Source organism: Lepisosteus oculatus, chromosome 19 (assembly GCF_040954835.1).
Source record: "Lepisosteus oculatus isolate fLepOcu1 chromosome 19, fLepOcu1.hap2, whole genome shotgun sequence".
Lineage (NCBI taxonomy): Eukaryota > Metazoa > Chordata > Actinopteri > Semionotiformes > Lepisosteidae > Lepisosteus > Lepisosteus oculatus.
Window position 1 is genome coordinate 3,386,350 of NC_090714.1, and position 20,009 is coordinate 3,406,358.

Below are 20,009 nucleotides of genomic sequence, written 5' to 3' on the forward strand. Positions count from 1 at the left end.
CTTCTGCACCAGCCTGGGATCCAGACCAAGTCTCTGTATTTTGTGCATCACAGGTCAGGCCCATTAGGCAGCTCCCAGGAGCTCTTGTTGTTTTGTGCAGGATCTTTCCCACAACTCTTTAAACAATCCGCCCCCCCCTCCCCTCCGGGAGCGGGGCCGGCCGGCTCCAGCGGTTAACGAGGGCTCGCCGCTCTCGCCGCGGTCCTGCAGGCGGAGTCGCTGGAGATAGGGGGGGGGGGGAGCCCCGGGGCGCGCCCGAGAACGCGGGCCGGCCCCTCGCGCCTCGCCAGCCCGGACAGAGCCCGAGAACGAGGCGAGCCCAGAGCAGCCGCGCGCTGGGGAAGGCGAGCTGGGCGGGAGTGTGACCCCGCGCAATCCAGAGCGAGCTCAGGGCCTGTCCCTCCCCCCCACCACCACCACACACAGGCATCTATTGTGGGAAATCCTTGAGAAATGCTCGGCTATAAAACAGTCAGCAGCAGGCAGCTGGAGTGGGGCCTGGGAGCTGTGAGCAGCAGTGCTGCTGGTTACCCTCCCCACCTGCTCACCCACACCTAGTGCTCAAATACCTGCAGCATCTTTGGTCTCTCTGCTTAACACCGTATTCCGATTCCCTACTGTGCACACGAGCACACAACAAAATCACCTTTAAAACACCCGCGTGCAGTGTACACTCAACTCTACAGATCAATCAGAGCATAAAGCGCAGGGGGCTTGGTTTCCAAAACACACGAGCAGGATGGGGGTCAGAAATTAGGGCTCCCATCGTTAACCCCCCCCCAGAGACACGCGTGCTGCCGAGTAAAGAGAAACTCCTCCAAGACGATGCTGGTTAAAGCTCAGCAGTATTTAGTGCAGCCAGTGAGTTTCCATGCACTATTGCTAATACATTATTCATGTGCCCATTTAGCGGTCGTTTGCTGTGATGTGCACGTTCTGACGAGCACACTTAAACACCCTCAGTTCGGATAGTTTCTGGGCTACAGCCAGAGCTCGGAAACCACACGGATAGTTTGCATATTTTTCCTTTTGCGTCTTTCCCATACCGGGGCTTCCAGTCTCCTACGCACACTGGGCATCCAAAGAAACTCCCAACTTTCCATTCCAACTGCAACGCACTTACAAAGTTTGGAGTTTTCCTTGTAAATCTTTTTTTTGTTGTTGTTATCGGGCCAACACTTCATCTTGGGCTCTTAGGAAGGCCACAGTGCTCTCTAAGGCCTTCTGCTCCTTTGATACTTTAGCTTTTACCTGCTCTACGTGGAGCCCATATTCTCATTCGCATTTGTCAACAACCAGATCTGCTGCCACCTACAAGAGGACAGGCTACTGGCATGCCTGGACACCGCTGGAAGCCAGAGGGACACTTCGCACCAGGCTGCAGACACTGACAAATGGGATTTGGTGCCATTCCTCTCACACTGCCCGGACCAACACGCCTGTTCACTGGCATCCGAACCGGAGCATCTCATGTCCTGCCAGCTCACCCCACAGATGTGGCCCGGAGGATGTTAAATACAGTAACCCCGGCATCATCATCACACTCTCATCTCACAGGCAAGCCGTTGTCTCACGAGCGGCCGGAGGACATGCTGTCCTGTTGGAGTGTAGTCACGTCGGGAGGAGTGTGGTTGATCAATGGAGCTGATCGATGCAGCACAGTGCAAGTCACGTTCCCTCTGATCACTGCATCGCACACCCCTGCACAGAACATCAGAATTGGTCCTCCCTATTGATTTATCAGATGTACTGTGCTGGACATCTACGCCACACTTGCTGAGGTCCACCAGGGTGGTCTAAACAAAACCTCGATTCGTCACTAGGGACTGCTGGGGAGCCTACCCGAGGTTACACGGTGCAGCCTGGTCCAACATACTGGTGCCACAGAGCTGCCGGGGCCGTTTTTCACCAGGCCTCGCGTTCAACAGGTTAAACCACCTGTCTGCAGTCAATTCGGCGATTCTGCAACAGTCAAAGTCGCTCAACTGTCTCGCTGCTCGTCAAGAAGGATCAGTATCAAAATCGCACCCTAAACATTTAATTGGCAGCCGAAATCTAAAGACTTCATTCTCTAAAAAACAAAGGGATGGGAAGGTTTCTTTTGATGCTCAGTGCACTTCAGTACATTCTGTGGTTGGGCAGTTGGGACAGTATACCCACAACAATGGGCTGTGAAAGGAACAGATATCGAGCCGATCAGATGTGGCTCCAGGCCAGCGTTGACGAGTTTGGAAAACCATCGTCATGGTGCGAAGACATGTTTCCCACCCTCCAGCTCCAGCATAAGCAGCAGAACAGGGCTCCACACTCGCACAGCAGACTTTGACCTCTCCAGTCGCTACGATGCTTCACATCAGAAGCACCTTCTGGACGGTTAGCAGGTAGTTTCCTGTCTGTAGAGGGGCCTCAAAGTGGAACGAGTGCCACATCCCCTTGTGTAAGAGGGGAATCGAACCAGACTATTCCGAGCGGTCATTTTTATAAAATGAAACAGAAAAATCATCACAGAGAGGTGGGTCAGGGTCTGAGAGAGGCGTTTGTGCATGCCACCCAAGAAAAGTAACAATCTCCCAATGTTTATTCCACGGGGAGCCACACCGCACTGAATCATTCTGTTTAACCAGGCCCATGCAACAACTTGCCAATTACACACCTCAAGGCCTACCCAGAGGTGCAATATATGCTGGTGTCTCGATACAACGCAAGCACTTGGTACGTATTTCTGGAGTCCAGGCGATGGTATAATTGAATCTACTGTGCTTCTACAATGCCTGGAAAGATACGATAGCTGATGAAATGATCCTATTAAGGAAAAATAACTCCCACTGAGACTATCAGAATCAAAAGCATTCCCTTGAACTCAATAATGTCCCGAAATTATGAACAGCCTATTCACTGAATGATACAGAATACACCCCAGGCAAAGGAGTGTTTCCGAGGACTACACCTTCTGAATTCCTCCACTGCTAGTTTCCTACATCACGTGGCCTCTAGACGCTAAACGTCTTAGGAACGCACTTTGCTTCTGAAATTTCTGCTACGGAATAAACCACTACAGACAAATACCCTTGTGAAAACCATCAAAAGATTAACTTCTCCATATTACAGATGGCTTCTAAAAAGCTGTATTTCCAGTGACCGGTATACTAAAAGACTATGAGGAGCCCATAGTCACAAGCTGCAGAAAACTGTCAGTTTAAAATTGGTTCATCCATCTTTAAGAAAAACTGAATCAAATCACAGAAGATAAGTTGAGAAAGACAACAGACTACTGAATGGAAGGTGGCTATATTAAATACAATGCCAATATCGACTATCCTGCATTGTTTCAGGCTGAAGTCACACTGCTTCCACATTGTTGAAAAGACCTTGCAGGGAATTACTTTTACAGTTCTTTTTGAAGTCACTAGTCCATGTACAAATATTTGCAATATACACTTGTGAACTGAAAAGTACACAGGTTAACCACACACCTGGCAGACCTCAACAAGGAATCTAATCAAAGTGTGTATTTTCAGCAGTATTTAAACTGATACGGTTAAGCAGGGAGATGGGGAAACAAAATCTCTCACAGAAACAGGCTGCTGTTGAGAGGAGGGATTCATGCAATACAAAAACAAACCGTGCAGCAAAATGTCAAGCTGACAAAGAAAGAGAAATTGTCTTGGAAACATTTATACCATAAATACTTCTGCTCTCCAAAGCTCTGCAAGTTCTGGAAGGGCTCTCCAATGACATCGCTCTACCTTCTTAATGAAAGGTTTGATACTCTAACAAGGCAGGTTAGGCAGGAAATGTAAAAGAAAAACAGCCGAGAACCGTGTCCCAAAACTTTCTTACGGATTTTCCCACAAGTAGTTTCATAGTTTGGAACTCGGATTTTACACGACAATTCTTGCAAACTAGTGGTGTCCTGGAAAACTTCCAAATTCAGCACAAACCTACACCTCCAAAATAGATTCCTTACACTGTACTTTAAAACATTTTGCCTATAAAGGACATGAAAAACCCCTGCCCATGACTGCAACGTGGTACCGCATCTCCTCCACATAATTAGTCATAATCCATGTGGATTAATTATTAATACCCTGCCTATACATTCACTGTACTACAGTCAAATCTGCAACCCATGGCATTTCTCTTTCTCTGCTTAGTTCTAAAAGTGAAAGTACAGTTTCTATCACTAAATGTGATCCTTACTCAAAATGAAACCAGCTGGGAATACAAATGTGATGAAGAACATAGTAACAGGGTTATAGCAGACAGTTTGGTATTGGCTGCTGAGTAGGCTTTTTCACAGACTGAATTCTCACTGCCAAAAAGGTAGAAAGCACTTGCGTCTACAATAAAATGCAGGCATGGTGCAAAGCAATAATATACACTGTACTGGAGAAGAGTGTTTCTTACATCTATATAAGAAGCATAGATGGTCAATATCAGTGCAGAAAAGCATTTCTGACGCTCAAGTAACAGCAAGGCTAAACATAATTAAGATAAATGATCTGAGTTTGTATAGCTCTTCAGTCCTCTCTCATATTAACCTGAAGACGACATGCCTACTAAAAACAAAAACATGTGGAAGAGATGAACACATTGTACAAACTGTTGAATTTCACGGTACAAGGTGTTCGCTCCCCAGAATGCGTGCGATCTCCATGAAGTGGTTGTCAGAATTCTGTAGCGAGCTATTCAGGGCACAAATGTCCCTAGAAAGACTCACAATACCTGTAATTCCAGTGCTGAGAGGACACAGAATTCTAAACAATTTCTCTGTGCTAAACACCGGGTTTCCAGTTGCGCTTTCTTCAGAAAGATACATGCGTGTGCCAACACCACCCTCTTTCATCGCCAGCGGTTCTTTAACTTTCACCACTTCATTTCACACAAACAACTCGATGTGAAACTACAGGATACATTTCTTGTCACTGGTATCTTCTTGGGTCCACTCTCGCTGCCTTAGGTATCGCCCCATCAGAAAGAACTTTTTTCCAAGTATTTATGCTCTCGCGATCTGAAGATAACCCTACACAAGCTCCAGGAATGTGGCCCCACTGAGTGGGAGTTGCCAACTGATAAACTGCTCCAGCCTCACTTGAGAAGAGCAGTGAAACACCCCAACGGAAAATATCCCAAACCAAAGAAACGAGCTTCCACGACACACGACTAAGCAGGGCTCATGCCACTCCTGTGTCATTTGTCTTGTTTCATTACTTCCAGTCCAGCTGTTCACACACTGCAGTTAGTGGATTTAAAATCATTCGCTTTGTCATTTGTAAAATTACCAGAATCATTCCGTCATTTAAGACGGGGGTTACTGCAGCCACCTGGGGTCATGAGACGACGCATACAGCGTTCCAGTCCGGCTCATGTAATTGCAACCTCCATAAAATGACTGGAGTAAAACTGCAAAAAGAAATCCAGTTAACGTCTAGGTTACAGTGAGCTTTAATTGATCTTTTGTTGTTGGGAGCGGCGCAGTCATGTTGTCATTAAAAGCGCTTCAACGGACTGTAGCTCAAGTTAGCTGCCCTCCTCCCCCCTCGCTGCACTCAGCCGACGACATAGCTTATCTGTTCGCTCCCCTAAAATAAGACCAGGAAAACGCCAACCGCACAACAGGCCGATTTCGCCTTGCGGCCGCGAGGCCGAGACATCCCAGACGCGCGACTTTGATCTCGCGGCGGCACGCATTCTCGTTTTGTTTCACACCTCGAAAAATGCCCTTGAAAAAAAACCAGGCAATGGAGACGGATGAAAAGTGAGCACGTCTCGGTAAGTAAAGATGTTCTGCCAAGGACTGGAATGCTTCTGACCTCAGAAGATGAATTGCCTGCTGGTGGCTGCTGGCTCTTTTGCCAGCTAGTTACAGTGGGTCTTAGGAATGCCACAGTGCTCTCCACTGCCTTTGACTCCTCTTGCGCGTTGGCCTTTTGCTGAAAATCCTGCAAATTGAAATATAAACCAAGAGAAACCAATGACTCAGAGTCTCCCGGCGGAAAACCAGCACATTGTGAAATGTGTCAGGATAGCCACGCACCCAGAACCCTGCTGGTTTGAATTACATCTGGGCTGCATTGCCGATCTCGGCTGGAGACAGGAGAGTGATGCAGAAGGGATCGATCTGTATCAACGGGATCCCCTGACCCCTCCTCCCCCCCCTCTCCCTGATGAAAGCTGATGAAAGAGTTTAAAAGCTTAAATTTTTCATTGAAATAAAAACACGGGACAAACGGCTAAACATAAATTTCCATTTTCGATCCGATCTATCCAGTACAAATGCCCCTGGGGAGTTAAAAAGGTTAGAAAAAGTTTTAAAAGCTAGAGAATTGTCAACAAGCTGCAGCCTTGTTGAAGAAAAAATAGTTCTCTCTTCTACTTTAGAAAGGAAAACAGGGATAAAAAGGGTTTTCTGTCAAACAGATTTTGTCATAGACCCCCTCTGGCTAAACACCCTAGAAAGTATTACCCTGAGACAACCGAACATGGACAGGACTGCGTGATCCATTCAAAGATTTGGTCACAGATCTCTTAATTAAAAGGACGTTTGAAAAGATTGCAATGCAAAATGATATGGCAAATTGCAACTTCATACTCATTTCATGTGTCACACTTATAGGTTCATTTCAGAAGAATTAAAAGTGCAATGTGAAAAAAACTGGTACATTTCATTCATGTTAGACCGTCGTCAAGCATGGCAAGTGAGAGATGACCTCAGCACACCAAGGCCTACCTACTCGCTTTGCACTGCCTCCTAGCCGAATAGCTTTCCTTGGAAACTCCGAAGAGCAAACATGCGGCTCACAAGATGTCTGAATAAGCACCTTGCTGAAAAGAAACCACTTCAAAGAAGATCCCAGTCTCCGGCACAAGCCTGTTTTTTTTCCCCCAACACCGAAGTCAAACAAGCTCGGATTAGAGAGCAACAGCCTGCACAAGATGTCATCTAATGGTAATCCCCAGGATCAGTGCAGCAAATCGGTGAGCTATTTACCCCGTTCGCGTAATAAGCTTATGCGCCAGCTGCCACCGCATCTAAAGCATTCTTGAGTTTCCCCGAGCTCTGCTCTGTCCTCTTTCCCTTCCGGTTTTCCACTACAGCTCCCACATGGATAAAGACGCATGGGACCGCCGGGGGGTCTTCGCCAGCACTTCAAGCCCTTCGTCTTCCTACTTCCTGCCTGCTCATCCTAACAAAAGTCGGGATCACCCCAGCAGGAGATCTCGCTTCCACTAATACTCATGTAGCACTGTCGAGCCCAGAGGTGTCCGAAACAAACCCTGTGGCTCTCAGCTAGTCGGGGGTTAACAGGAGCTAAACAATATAAAACTCAAGCTTTTTATTAGCTCAACCAACAAGGTCAATTGGAAAAGCAGTTTCAGTCAGGCAACCCACAGGTGTTTCAAACTACCTGGAAAATTCGATTGAAAGGCTTCAGGACCTGCACGCACTCACGTGGTCTCTACTCAAACTGACTGATGGACCAAGCAAGCAGTTTACGAAAACACCTCTCCTCGCCACCTTCAAATCATCAATGGGACTGTTCAGTACTATTCAGTAGTTAGTGTTGGGTCAATGTGGGAACTAAGGTTTTGCATTAGGGAGACACTTCTTCTCCTGGGCAAGACGTCAGAAGATTCAGTCTCCAGCTTCATTCTTGCACAACACTTATTCTGTCATTTCTATTCATTTCTGTCCTGAAGGAGTGTTGTTGAGTTCTACTAAAACACAGCATGCAGTTCCAGATTTCTGTTCTTCAAGATCAAGTGTTTCCCTCAATCAATAGAAGGATTTTACTCCTTTGGCCTGGCAGGCTGAGTGTCTGAGAACACGATCACAAATTCAATCTCCTGAAGACAGACCCAAGCAATCCAAACTGCTGGTAAACATCATTTTGTCAGGGAGAAGTCACAGTCACAGAAATAAGAGGTGCCACCCCCACCCTTCTCAGGGCGAAGAGCTATCCTGGTTTTGCACGTGAAGAAAAAAGTCTAGGACACTGGCGCTGTCCCCTCACTTCCATCCGAAGAGACTTCTCGAAGCCCCTTCCTAGAAAGGGGTATCGCAAGCTCAAGAAACCAAAACAAGAAAGAAAAATCCTTAAAGCAGTTTTACTCAGCAACGTTTCCGAGTGTAGGAAAACATTTGAAATGGAAGACTGGAAAGTTAGAATAAATACAACATTGTAAGAAAAAAGAAAGAACTGAAACGGGAACACGGCACGCTGAGGTTAAAGAAGGTCAGATCACATGAACAAAAAACAAAACTCAATCAGCCTGATGTAACCAGTGGAATCGCAAAGGCGATCCCTTCTTTCATAACAGCACCCCCACTGGGGTCCGGTGGGGGAATACCAGAAATTGGGAAGCGCAAGGCGGTCATTTTTCTGTGCCAAATGGCAGAAAACGGATTAAAACAAGTTAACTGGCATTAAAACTAAATTCTGCTCAGAATAACCAGAGAGGAAACGCAGCCTCAAAGCTGATTTCTTCACTGAACCTCTGGCCGTTACCCAGTGATATTCGAAAATCAGGTCTCGGGTCCACAAGTCAACCCAAGACTGGAAGCAACCATTGTGCATGTTCGCCGCTCAAGGCACCCTGATGCCTGCTGTTATTTCATGATGGGGGTTTATCTTGCAAGACCAGAGCCAAAGGCATATTCCTGATTCAAAACATCAGAAATTAAAGGGCCTTATGAGTCGGAGCAGTTCAAACCTCCCTCCCCTCCAACCCTTCTCTCAGGTGTATTAAACATAGGGGAGATCGAGTGTCGTCTTTGCGTTTCGACACACGCCTAACTACCCGGGCTTCGGAGCTCTTGAGCTCTTCCTACACACAAGGAAACCACAAGGGCAACACGCCATTTTCCTGGGATAAAAATAAAGACCTGTTCCGTAATGCGAGTTTTAGGTTCCTGACAAAAGAAAAGAGCCCAAACGTTTACGTAACTGACCAAATCCTGTTTACTACCTACCGGTGAGCTTCTACCTAATTTCTGACACAAGAAGGGATTCTCAGCCTCCAGCTCTTCTGCACTGCTGTAGTGCAGGCCTCTGTGTGCAGCCAGCTCCAGACTTTATACCACCTTTGTTTTTCGCTGGCCACTTCGCTCCCATTGTGTGCTCAGGCTGTGCCCACACTCGCTACACAGATTCCTCCAGTTTCAACGTGCCTTCGGAGCAGGAGGAGTCTGGCCGCTGTCTGCCGACAGACCGAAGCCAGGTACTTTCCAGGCAAAATGATAAAAATAGACTTGTATAAACACGCGCAGGTTGACATGAAAACAGCGCGGCCCTGGGCACTCGTCTCCACTGTGAAGCACAGAAACAATCACCAGTTGCGAGGGGTCCGAAACTAAAGGGCTTTCCGCGAACTCGGAAGAAGCTCCTTTGCATGAGGTCCGCACACACAACCTGCGCAAAGTGGAGGCAAACGCAGAAACAGGCCGGAGATGAAGATTGCATTTTTGTCATCTTTCCTTGACATTTCCTGGAAATTAAGGCCACCGCATCACTCTTGTATTAAACGATGGGCGTAAACGGTGAGGAATGCAGTAAGCAGTTTATTAACTGCAGGCTCTGCCACAGCTTAGCCCACAAGCTCTCCTGCTCAATGGAACAACCTCAATTTACACACAAGTCAACAGTCAAACCAGGCGTTATCATCAAACTCCTAATAAGAGAGTTTGAATAACAGCTCTCTGATGTAGGACACTTGTTCTCGTGTGCATAAAACTTTGCCCCTGTAAAACCAATCACCAACAGGTCATGACATTACAGCGAGATACAGAGCAATTCAGAGCACTAAAGCACAGTTCACAGGAATTCACACTCCCCAGAATTACAAAACCATTTTTCCCAGCATGAAATGAACTCCACTAACTCCCTTGGCCAGTTTTACATCTAACGCTAATTGCGCTAAACAATTCTTAGTTCTGGATGAGCAGGATACGACATTATTTGCAAGAGACTTATTTTTAATTTTTGCCTGTCTTCAGTGTTCAATTTAATCCTCCTTTTGGCGTTACTTTAAGCAAAATTATTCAAACGGGCACTGCTGTCAGACAGCCCTTCCTCAATTCCAATCCCAGCTCTCCATAACTTAAACCAGTGCCTTAAACAAACATACTAAATGTCTCAAGCAAGCAAAGTTCGCAAACCCTCCATGGGAATTTCTAAGATTCACAAATTACAGCCGACATGGCCTTAAAAAAAAACACGTTCTATTAAAAGCAAAAGCTTTAAAAAAGAAAGACGCAGCCTGCCATTTTCCATGACTTGGGGTCTGACACCACAGTACGCGCAGTGCTTGGAGAGCTGACGTTTCTGATGACAGAGCAGCTCCCTCGCTTGGCACAGATCTGTCCAGAGTGCTTGCTCACACGAGCGGCCGGCAGCTTCAAAAGCAGCCAGATGCTCTACTGAACAGCTGAAGGCCGGAGAGCCGAAAGAGAATCACAGAACACCCGCACACTCACTGATCCACCCTAGGTGCACATCCACTGCTTTAAAGGGCAGGGAAGGGTGGGAAATAGCCAGACAAATCACACATAACTTTATCCAGGCTCTTGCCAGGCCAGGGTTTACCAAAAGCCTGTGTGAGATTGTGAAGATCATAGAAGAGTTTGTGACAAAAAATATATAGTCTAGATGAAAGTGACTTATAACCAGGTATTATGGACAAAAACATTGATAATCATTTGTTCGGCCCTTTTGCTAAACTGTAACGACTGTAAACGTTCTAAGATGACAGCACACAACAATCCTATGTAAAAGGAAACTATCAGAGCACATTACGGCGGGCCTTTCTGGCTCTGTCCGAGTACGCTGTTAATGTTTAAGAAAACTGAATGGCTGTTGGAGCCACGTTATGGAGGGCAAAACTGCCCTTCACACAGTTATGAATTCATCTTTCAAAATAAGACATGCCATGACGCTTTTGGTAGCTGCACCTAAGCTCGGGCACACTGAGACACTTTTACAGGAAAATTCAAAGAGGCAGAGACAGAACATCAGCCGCACTCTCAATCCTTATGGTCTAGACTACACACTTATCAAAAGCAGCTTTGGGACTTTGAGGCTGTGCCTGACAGCATAGTTCACTTTTTCCTACTGTATTTAATTATGTTGGTTCATTCGAGCTTCTGGAATGTGTTACTACAAGTGCAACAAGCCAACACTGGAGTTTCTGCTCTGAAGAGGTCAGTTGAGGTACAGGTGCTATGTAGCCAACAAGAAGTCTTATCTAGGTCTATGATTACCTGTTCCTGGAAAAGGTTCTGCAACATCCATGCAGAAACAGCACTACCACATGGAACTGAACCAGTGATGGATTTTTGTACCACTGACAGGATTCTGTCACCTTATTTAATATTGGTCAGAGAAAACGGAGCATATTATACAGAAAACGAGCTACACAGATACCCATGAATAAAACCTGATTGGATCATGTCTAACAGACTATAAGAGAGTTACTCCTATTACAATGACTGACGTGCTATGCAAATGTTAAGAGGGGGTGACAGAATTTTCGGGTGGACAGCAACAGCTGTGGACAGAATCTGCCCGGGCAACTACACTGCTATACTTGCCAATCAAGACAGAGTTATTCACATGTTGAATCATAAACCTTGTACCGTTTTCGGGCAACAGCATGAATCAGCTCATTTCGCTCCGGTTTTTCAGAGACCCCAAGCGAAGGAAAGCCCAAGTGAGAATGAACGCCGCCTCCATCTGCCTCACCGTGTCAAACCCGAAGCGTGGAGTGCAGCCCCCCCACCCCCGAGCCCCCCCTACCTTTCAGCTGGTCAGCCACCACGTTCTGCCCCACGCGCTCCAAGACACGGCCATCCTCCCTCTCGTAGCGGTCATCCAGGAAGCCGGCGGTGACCTCGGAGATGTGCACCTTGCCGGCCACCCCCAGCTGCTCCATCAGGTTGGCCAGGTTGACGTCGTTGGACCACACGTCAAACTTGAAGCGCTTCATGCCCAGAATGCCGCACAGCACGGTGCCCGTGTGGACCCCCACGCGCATGTTGACCATCTCCTTCTTCTCCTGGCAGAACTGCTCGATGGCCTCGATCATGCCCAGGCCCATCTCGATGCAGCAGTAGGCGTGGTCGGCGCGCGGCTCGGGGCAGCCCGCCACGCAGTAGTAGCAGTCGCCCAGCGTGCTGATCTTCTCGCACTTGGTGACCTCGCAGAGCCTGTCGAAGCGGCCGAAGAGGTCGTTGAGGAGGCCCACCAGGGCGTGGGCCGACTTGTTGGCGCTCATCTTGGTGAAGCCCACGATGTCGGCGAAGAGGATGCTGACGGGCTCCATGCGCTTCATGTTGAAGGGGCGGAAGATGATCTGCCCCCTGGGGATGGAGGTCTTCTTCTTCTTGCTCTTGGGGCTGGAGGTGGAGTAGCGCTTGACCGAGGTCTCGCTCTCGTCGTCGCCCTGCTTCATCAGCTCGTCCGCCACCCTCCTGGGCATCACCGAGTGGATCATGCGCTCCTTCAGGGCCTTCTCCACCTCCAGGTCCTTGCCGTGCATGATGGCCTGCCCCACCTTCAGGAACGTGCTCCGGGACCGCACCTCCGACATGATGAACAGGTGGATGCCAATGGCGTGGGCGCAGAGGTGCAGGAGCCCCTTGCCGGGGGCCAGCCAGTAGAGCGTGGGGTGGTCCTCGGCGATGTAGACGCACCCGAGGGCCTCAAACAGCACGGAGTACCCCAGGCCCAGCAGCACAGACGCGTACAGCCGCAGGTGCAGGACGCTGTACAGCAGCAAGAGGACTTCCATGCACAAGGAGAAGGTGCCCACGGGCGAGATGCAGAGCTTCCCAGGGCGGGGTGGGCCACCCGAGCTATTGGAGCGGTTCCCCGAGGGATCCTCCTCCCTTCCTTGCGACTGCGAAAAGGCGGCGGTTTGGACCTGGGGCGCCAGCGTCACCGCGAACGTGACCACGATGAGCAGCAGGGACACCTGGGGGTACAGCCGGGCATAGAGGCGCGTGAAGGTGAAGAGGAAGAGGGCCAGGCAGAAGGCGAGGAAGCCCGCGGTCGGGAGCAGAAAGGCGAAGGGGTCACACCTGTCGTGGTTGACCCCGAAATAAACCCCCCACAGGAGGCCCGCCGCGGCCAGGTAGGACAGTACATAGCGGAACCGGCGCTGCGTCTGGGGGAAGCACCGCTCCCTGCAGGCGTCCTCCAGGATCGGGGAGTCAAACCCCGGGTCCCACCACTGAGCGGCCGACCTCTCGAACAGCTGCGGCACCTTCCTCTGGCCCCGCAGCCCCGGCACCATCGCCCGGCGGACCCCCGACTCCCCCGAGCTGCAGCTGGAGGAGATGCTGTACTTGATGTGCTTGGAGCCGCCGCTGCCGCTAGCGGGGCCACGGTGCTGCGGCGGCGGGTGCGGCGGAGGCGGCTTGCCGCCGCCGCTGCTGTTGACTTTCACCGCCACCCCGCCGCCGCCGGCGTCGCAGCTCACCTCCGTGTGGCGCAGGAGCAGCGGCTGGTGCCGCGGCGAGGCCATGTCGGAGAGGATGATACTACCAATTAAAATGTAAAATAATAAAAAAAAAGTTACTTCCTGCTATTTTAATTCCCCTGTTACATGAGGCATGGAAAAAACAAACAAAGGCAAAACCACCAAGACGTCTTCTGCGCAAGCTGTGTACTTGTACTTGAGAACCGAGTCCCAGGGTCTTGAACAGGTCATTTTTCTACCTCATATTGCGTCAACAGTCGCATTCCTGTCTCTTCAAGCACTTGCTCCGTGCACTGCCGAGGACTGAGGTCTGCCTGCCCGCTTTCTCCCCTCCACGACCGAAAGCATTGTCCTTATCATAGCGTGTTGGGTTTTCTTTTCTGAAGACCGAAACGAAACAATGTTTGGTTTGTTGTTGTGGTGGGGGGAGTTGTTTTTTCCCCCACAGCAACGACAACAACAACAACAACGGCTCCAAAAACAAAGGGGATAAAGTAACCAGCACCCCCAAAACAACCTCCCCTGGAAACAAAAAATGAAAGAAATGCAACTATGTGTCGCCCCTGTCCATCAGTCCGCTTTGGGTTTTGCACAGAAGCCGGCTGCAGCGCCCGCAGTCGGGTCCCCGGTCCGGTCTCGTCTTCGCCTCTTCAGCCCGGCAGTCGATCCCTTTTGAAAGCTGGAGACGGAAAACAGTGACAGCGCATCCACGTCTCATATTCCGCCTCGGTTTGTGTTTAAGAAAAGTGCGAGACCGTCTTTTTAAAATATTTTCTTTTGTTGTTTTTTTTTTTTAAATACAATGTGTCAAACCAAAGCAACAAGTAGCTACGGCTGATTTTCAGCTTACCCGCCCGGCTGCCCTCAGACACGCAGGCATGGACACAAATGCAATCTCGCTTTCAAGTTCCCGTCCTTTTTTTTTTTTTTTGCTGTTATTAGAAGTTTGTTCTGGCAATACTTAAAAAAAACACTTATCCCTTTTTCTGACGCGCAGTGAAATCCCCGCCTTCTCCTTTAATACCACTCAAGTACAGCGTATGAAAACGCTGGAAACGGGTCGCGACCAAGTTAGCAGTAAATTCAAGTGAAAAACACTAGGACATTATTGCTCTCCGTTTTCTCGGCTGCAAAATTCCTGCTGGTTCCCCCAACCTCCCTCTTAATTCACAAGGGCCTGCTCCTGTAAACACAGCCCCGAATTTTCCTGAACCGCCACTCCGGATCCCCACCGCCCCGATCCCAGGGTTAACCGGAGAGGCTGGGTGGGTGTCTGTGTTTGCAGAAAAGGGAGGTGGGAAAAAAAGAGAAAAAAGGGGAGAGTTTGCAAAATAAAAAGACAGAAGTGTAATCCCACAGGTCAGGCGTCTCCTTAGAGCATGCACAGAAATAATTCCTGTCACACAAGATTTTTCACACTTATTCTGTAGCTCCAGAACCAGAGGTGGACAGGGGCATCCTCAAACTTCAAGAATATCCCCCACCGGCAGAAAAAGCAGTCATTCCCGTAAAGATTTCCCTTGTCATGAAAGTTTTCCCAGGTCACCGTTCTTCATTAAGGCAGACTGGAGCGTGGAAAACACACTCTAATTACAACCATACCCTCCCCTTGTCTCTCCCTGCGGACAGCCAGTCCCAGGGAAAAGTGCCTCTCGGTATCGGGAGTTTAATTCAATTACACAGCCGGAACACGAGGGGTGATATCTCTGTTTATAAATCCTTTATTTCTGGGCAGGTCCGGTTTATACTCCCAAGCAATATGTGGCCGTGCGCGTCTCCTTTTTCGTATGCCCGACTGCCTCAGAGAGCTGTCCTGCCCCGGGAAAAAAAAAAACGAGTTACGTGTGGGGGGTGGGAAAGGGAAGGGGGGGGGCTGGCTCCGTCTTTTCATGCCACCATCTTCTCCTCGTCCACAGAGCGCACACAAGCAAGCAAGCAGCGGCGTGCGATCCGCGCTACACTAAAAAAAAAAAAGCGAGCGCGCACGCACGGGAGGGGAATACATGTGGGGTGGCGAGCACGCACCCAGGAGGAGGGGACGGGGGGGGCCTGTTTGAGAAACCGCAATGAGCGCGTCCGAGCGCGCCCCCTTCGTCTTTCTCCCAGCCGAGGATCACCTGGGGTCCCGGTCGGAGTCGCGGGGACGCGCGCCCGGGGGAGAGGGGGGCGCAGGCGGCGGCGGCGGAGCAGACCGTCCTATTTTTGTCATTATTGATAGATTCGTAATGGTGCCGTCTGTTTGTCCCCTCTGGATAAGAAAGCCCGAAAAAAAAACACTATTTCATTGCTCGCAAAGAACCCTCTCCAGTACGAAAAGTAAAAAAAAAAAAACCTGGCTTATTTCCACTAAATAGACGTCTCTCTCGAACCCGAGACCCTTGTTTCCGATTGCAGTACGAAAAACCACAGCATCAGCGAGTCTTCCTTTAAAACTGTTTGGGCATTAATGGAAAAAAAAAGTACCGCATTGACTATAATTATGCACAGTGTGTGACGCTGACCACAGGCGTGCAATCTCCAGCACGGCTTTGTATCTGTTACGTTTTAGGTCCCGTCTTTAAAACCAGCCGGTGTTAACCTGAAAACAATTTGGACTTTTCCGCTATAACAATTGCGTTGAAAATAACGAAAACCACGCAGCTCTCAGTTGTAGCTGCTTTACCACAATCTCGGCGCCGATTCGGCCTGTCATGGTATATGTACTCTTTTTAGCTGAACCCGATCAGACCATAAATTGATAATCCCACTAAGACAAGAAGACCGAACTTCTATGCACTGTGACAATCATCTGAAATAAATTGTTAAATTAAGTGTATCACATGCAGCCAGGCACGAAACTGGACACTGCCGCGAGCAGTCTTTCGTTACATGGGAAATCAACCTCTGAGAATGAAGAAACTTAATGATAAAATCTATGCACATCGGACACTCTGTGAACAGGTGCGCGCTTTTACGGTCCCCAGAGAGTGCACTGTACTGAAGCTCCTTCTCTCTTTTCAGTCCGGTAAATGCCACTCCTTGTCTAAGAGAACGTATCTAAAACACATTACTGGGGCAGTATCACGTGGCGGTCTGTACTCGTGTTAAACATTTACAGACCTCGACCAAATGTGCACACGCCATCTATTAACAGCTCGCCGTGCTGAAGAAAGTAAAAACATTATGAAACAAATACACAACGTTTCAGGTATTTTCGCCGGCTAGACCTCACTTCACTAAAACACACGCTTAGCTCTTTCAATTCCCATAGAGACGGGCTTCAAAACGGCAGCGTTCATGTGGGTTTCCTCCCACAATTCAAAGACATACTGGTAGATTATTTGGCTTCTGGGAAAACTGGCCCTAATGTGAGTGGTTGTGTCCTGTAATGTGCCCTGCAATGGACTGGTGGCCAGTCCAGAATGTATCCTCCCCTGTACCCATTGCTTGCTAGAATAGGCTTTCCCACAGCCATTCATTTGATGAAGCAATTAGAAAATGGATGGATGATCTGACCCCCAGCATGCAAATAATGACGTTTCAAGAGATTCATATCATCGTGGCATATGAGTAAATTTCCCTAGAACTCACTAGACAATGCTCCCATATGAAGTTTGGAATGCTTGATGCTTACTGAAAGACAACAGACTCATGGGCTAAACCGCACACCTAAAACAGACACCCACCTGGTTAGATCTGATACAGACCTACTGGGGCAAAGACCATCATCTTGGGCACAGTATTTCATAAGGAAGGGTAGTAATAATGAAAAAAAAAACATCTGATCTGTATACCTCATTTGTTTGCTAGCAAGTAAGTGATCCACACATCTTATGCAGAAATTTCTTCAAACAAGGTTTCAACTTCCCCTAAGATTATCCTCGTGTCCTTCGGTTCATGTCTTACTTATTGACCTTGAAAAAGGCCGACAGGCTGACTTTGAATAATGAATCAAATTCTTCTCCAGTCAATAAGCTGGCTGGGTTGTACGATCTCTGCGAAGGATCTGGCTGGATGGTCATCATGACTGTCAATAAAGTTCTGGAGCCATATTGGGGTCCAATAGATGTAGATTTATTTCTTCTGTCAGTCGGGAAAGGGCACAGCCTACGGAAATGTAAGTGACACAAAGTTAGGATAAGAAAAGAACAGAGCTGTCACACTTGGTCACACTCTCTAGATCCAGTGATCTGAGCTGCCAGGTGTGGGATGCTATTTTCAGGACACAGGCCGCACCACCGAAAGGCAAAACGTTACTCAGTGATGTTCGTGGCTTAAGCTTGTCGGCCATTCCAGCTTGGGCCTCTGCCAGTCTTGTTTGAGGGTTGTCTTGACCCAGCTGACTGCTGTTCTGAACTCTCACCCTTGAGCTGTGGCGTTCAATGTCCAATGTGAAATGTGAGGGCTCCACTGTAGTCAAAATGGCTCTACCACAGTGAGAGAGATGGTGGTCTGTCTCTAGTCTAGTCAATAACAGAGAAAGCTTCTCGCGAAATAAATCACGAGTAACTCTGAAACTAACGTAGTCAGATCACATAATGGGATTTAAAAAAATAAATAACCCTGAGGCTGTAATCAGCTTTAAAAACAAAGAAAATCCATATGAACCTCACCAACACTTTACGCAGTTCTATGTTTTTGATATGGACAAAAGCCTGGCCATTGTTTGCCCCTGTGGGGCGTTCAGTCTTTTGTCCGAGGCTGTGCTATGTACATCCAATCCTGCTAAAATGATAGTGTCACTTCAAAAGGGTGAAGGCTTATGTAATCGTTTTAATGCCTCTTTATCTACATAAGGGTCATTGTGGATTTCACATTGGCCTCGAAAGGGCTGGATCTCTTTGTCTGGAGAGCTCTGAGTTACACCTCCTCGTTGCCCAGGCTGGCTGAACCATTGTGTGGCACAATGCCACTCTCCGCCACTCGTCACTCTGAAGGGCGCCGCCTCCCTCAAGCAGCCCAGGTTGAAAGAGAGTAGGAGCCGCCCCCATTGATACAGAACAGAGAACATGTGCCCGTGTGCTGGCTGAAAGGCAGTCAAATACATTGAAACTGAAATGAAGAGGATGGCCAGGAGATGCACAGTACAATCCGGGGAGTGGGCTGTAAAATGTTTTTAGATGAATAATCGGCTATTCCTCCTTTGCTTTTTTATCCATCCATCCGTTTTCTAATTTGCTTTATCATATTAAGAGTCTTGGGGGAGCTGGAGCCTAAACCAACAAGCACAAGGCAGGGTACACCCTGGACTAGATGCCAGTCCATCGTAGGGCAAACACAGACACACTCACACCAGGGTCAATTTTACAGAAGCCAATGAACTTGCCAGCTTGTCTTTGGACTTTAGGAGGACGCTGAAGCACCCAGTGGAAAACTACACGAACATGGGAAGAACATACAAAATCTACACCGACAGCACCCCTGGAGTTGAACCCAGGGCCTCAGCGCTGTGAGGCAGCAATGCTGACCTCTGTGCCACTGTGTTGTTTGTCTGAAAAATACAGTGAAATATGAAAATACAGTGGTCTCTAATGCAATCTTGAAAGACAGATTTATAAACCATTTCCAATTACATGTCTGTCATCATTGTTCCACCAGAGAGACATCAAGATTTCTTAGGCCTCCTGAGGCCTAACTCTCCTGTAGGGCTGTGCGGAGCTCGAACAGTGTCAAACGATTAATGGTTCTGAACTGTCACAATTATTTATGCTGCTATTTAGAAAGAGTCACAAAGTGACTCACAGGTACCATTAAGCAAAGGAGCGAAGACTCAGGAATTATGCCTGTGGAGCTGGTGAATGTATGGTTTAGAAGCTCAGAGTGTATGGTTTACTACATCTGAAACAATGAGCCTCTCACCTAACTTGAAATGTGTTGTGGTATTATCATTCAGAGAAGCACATTTCAGTAACTGAGAACCGGCTGCATTGCACATTGAACAGTTGTGCAGACAATGAGCAGAACTAAGAACTAAGTTGTTCTTCTCCACCGGTAGCTGCGGATTCCCTTTAGGATTGTTCACCTGTTATTGGTTGAAGCCAACATCCTTGTGTCACATTCAGGACTGTAACCTCAGCCTGCTCAGCGATGTAGAGATCACGCCACGTGACCCCACAGCTCCTTCAGTTCTTTGCAACAAAGACAAAAATAGCACATGCCAAAGGTGGGCTGTATTATTTAATGATCAACCTTTCAAACCTGTTTCTGTGTAGAAAATAGGTTTGGTCCACTGAAGCCGGTACAGATGATTAGGTCTCCCAAAAGATTAGGAATGATAACATTTACACTTTGGAGCCAATAAAAGAATAGGGTGGCATGGGATAATACCTGCACTGTGAACACATCGAAAGCAACCCCTAGCAAGTGGAATGAAACCTTTAATCGGCAAGGAGCGTCTGGACTTTGCCACGGAGGGTTCAAGAGTCGGACTTCTCAACCGGAGAGAGAGGGGGAGAGAGCGATGGATTGGAGGAACAGGAAGAGAGATGGACTGCATGTTGGTAGCTGTAGCTTGATCATTGTTTCTTTACTGCCATACGTGTGTTTGCAGA

The 20,009-nt window shown here is 48.2% G+C and overlaps 1 protein-coding gene and 1 long non-coding RNA gene across 4 annotated transcripts in view; one reads left to right on the plus strand and one right to left on the minus strand.

Annotated features, from left to right (window-relative positions):
• Positions 1-15,417, minus strand: part of adcy9 (adenylate cyclase 9) — a 65,976-nt gene extending 50,559 nt beyond the window's left edge. The window contains exons 1-2 of one of the 2 annotated variants that reach the window (XM_015359942.2): positions 14,330-15,417; positions 11,796-14,158 (exon numbers count right to left, since the gene is read on the minus strand). In XM_015359942.2, the coding sequence (XP_015215428.2) occupies positions 11,796-13,524 (1,729 nt within the window). In that variant the 5' untranslated portion in view covers positions 13,525-14,158; positions 14,330-15,417. Of the gene's footprint in view, positions 1-11,795 lie in introns of both variants that reach the window. The other variant, XM_015359940.2, reaches the window with a different exon arrangement.
• Positions 1-20,009, plus strand: part of LOC107078950 (uncharacterized) — a 385,366-nt gene that overhangs the window by 235,195 nt on the left and 130,162 nt on the right. The gene's annotated exons all lie outside the window — the stretch shown is intronic.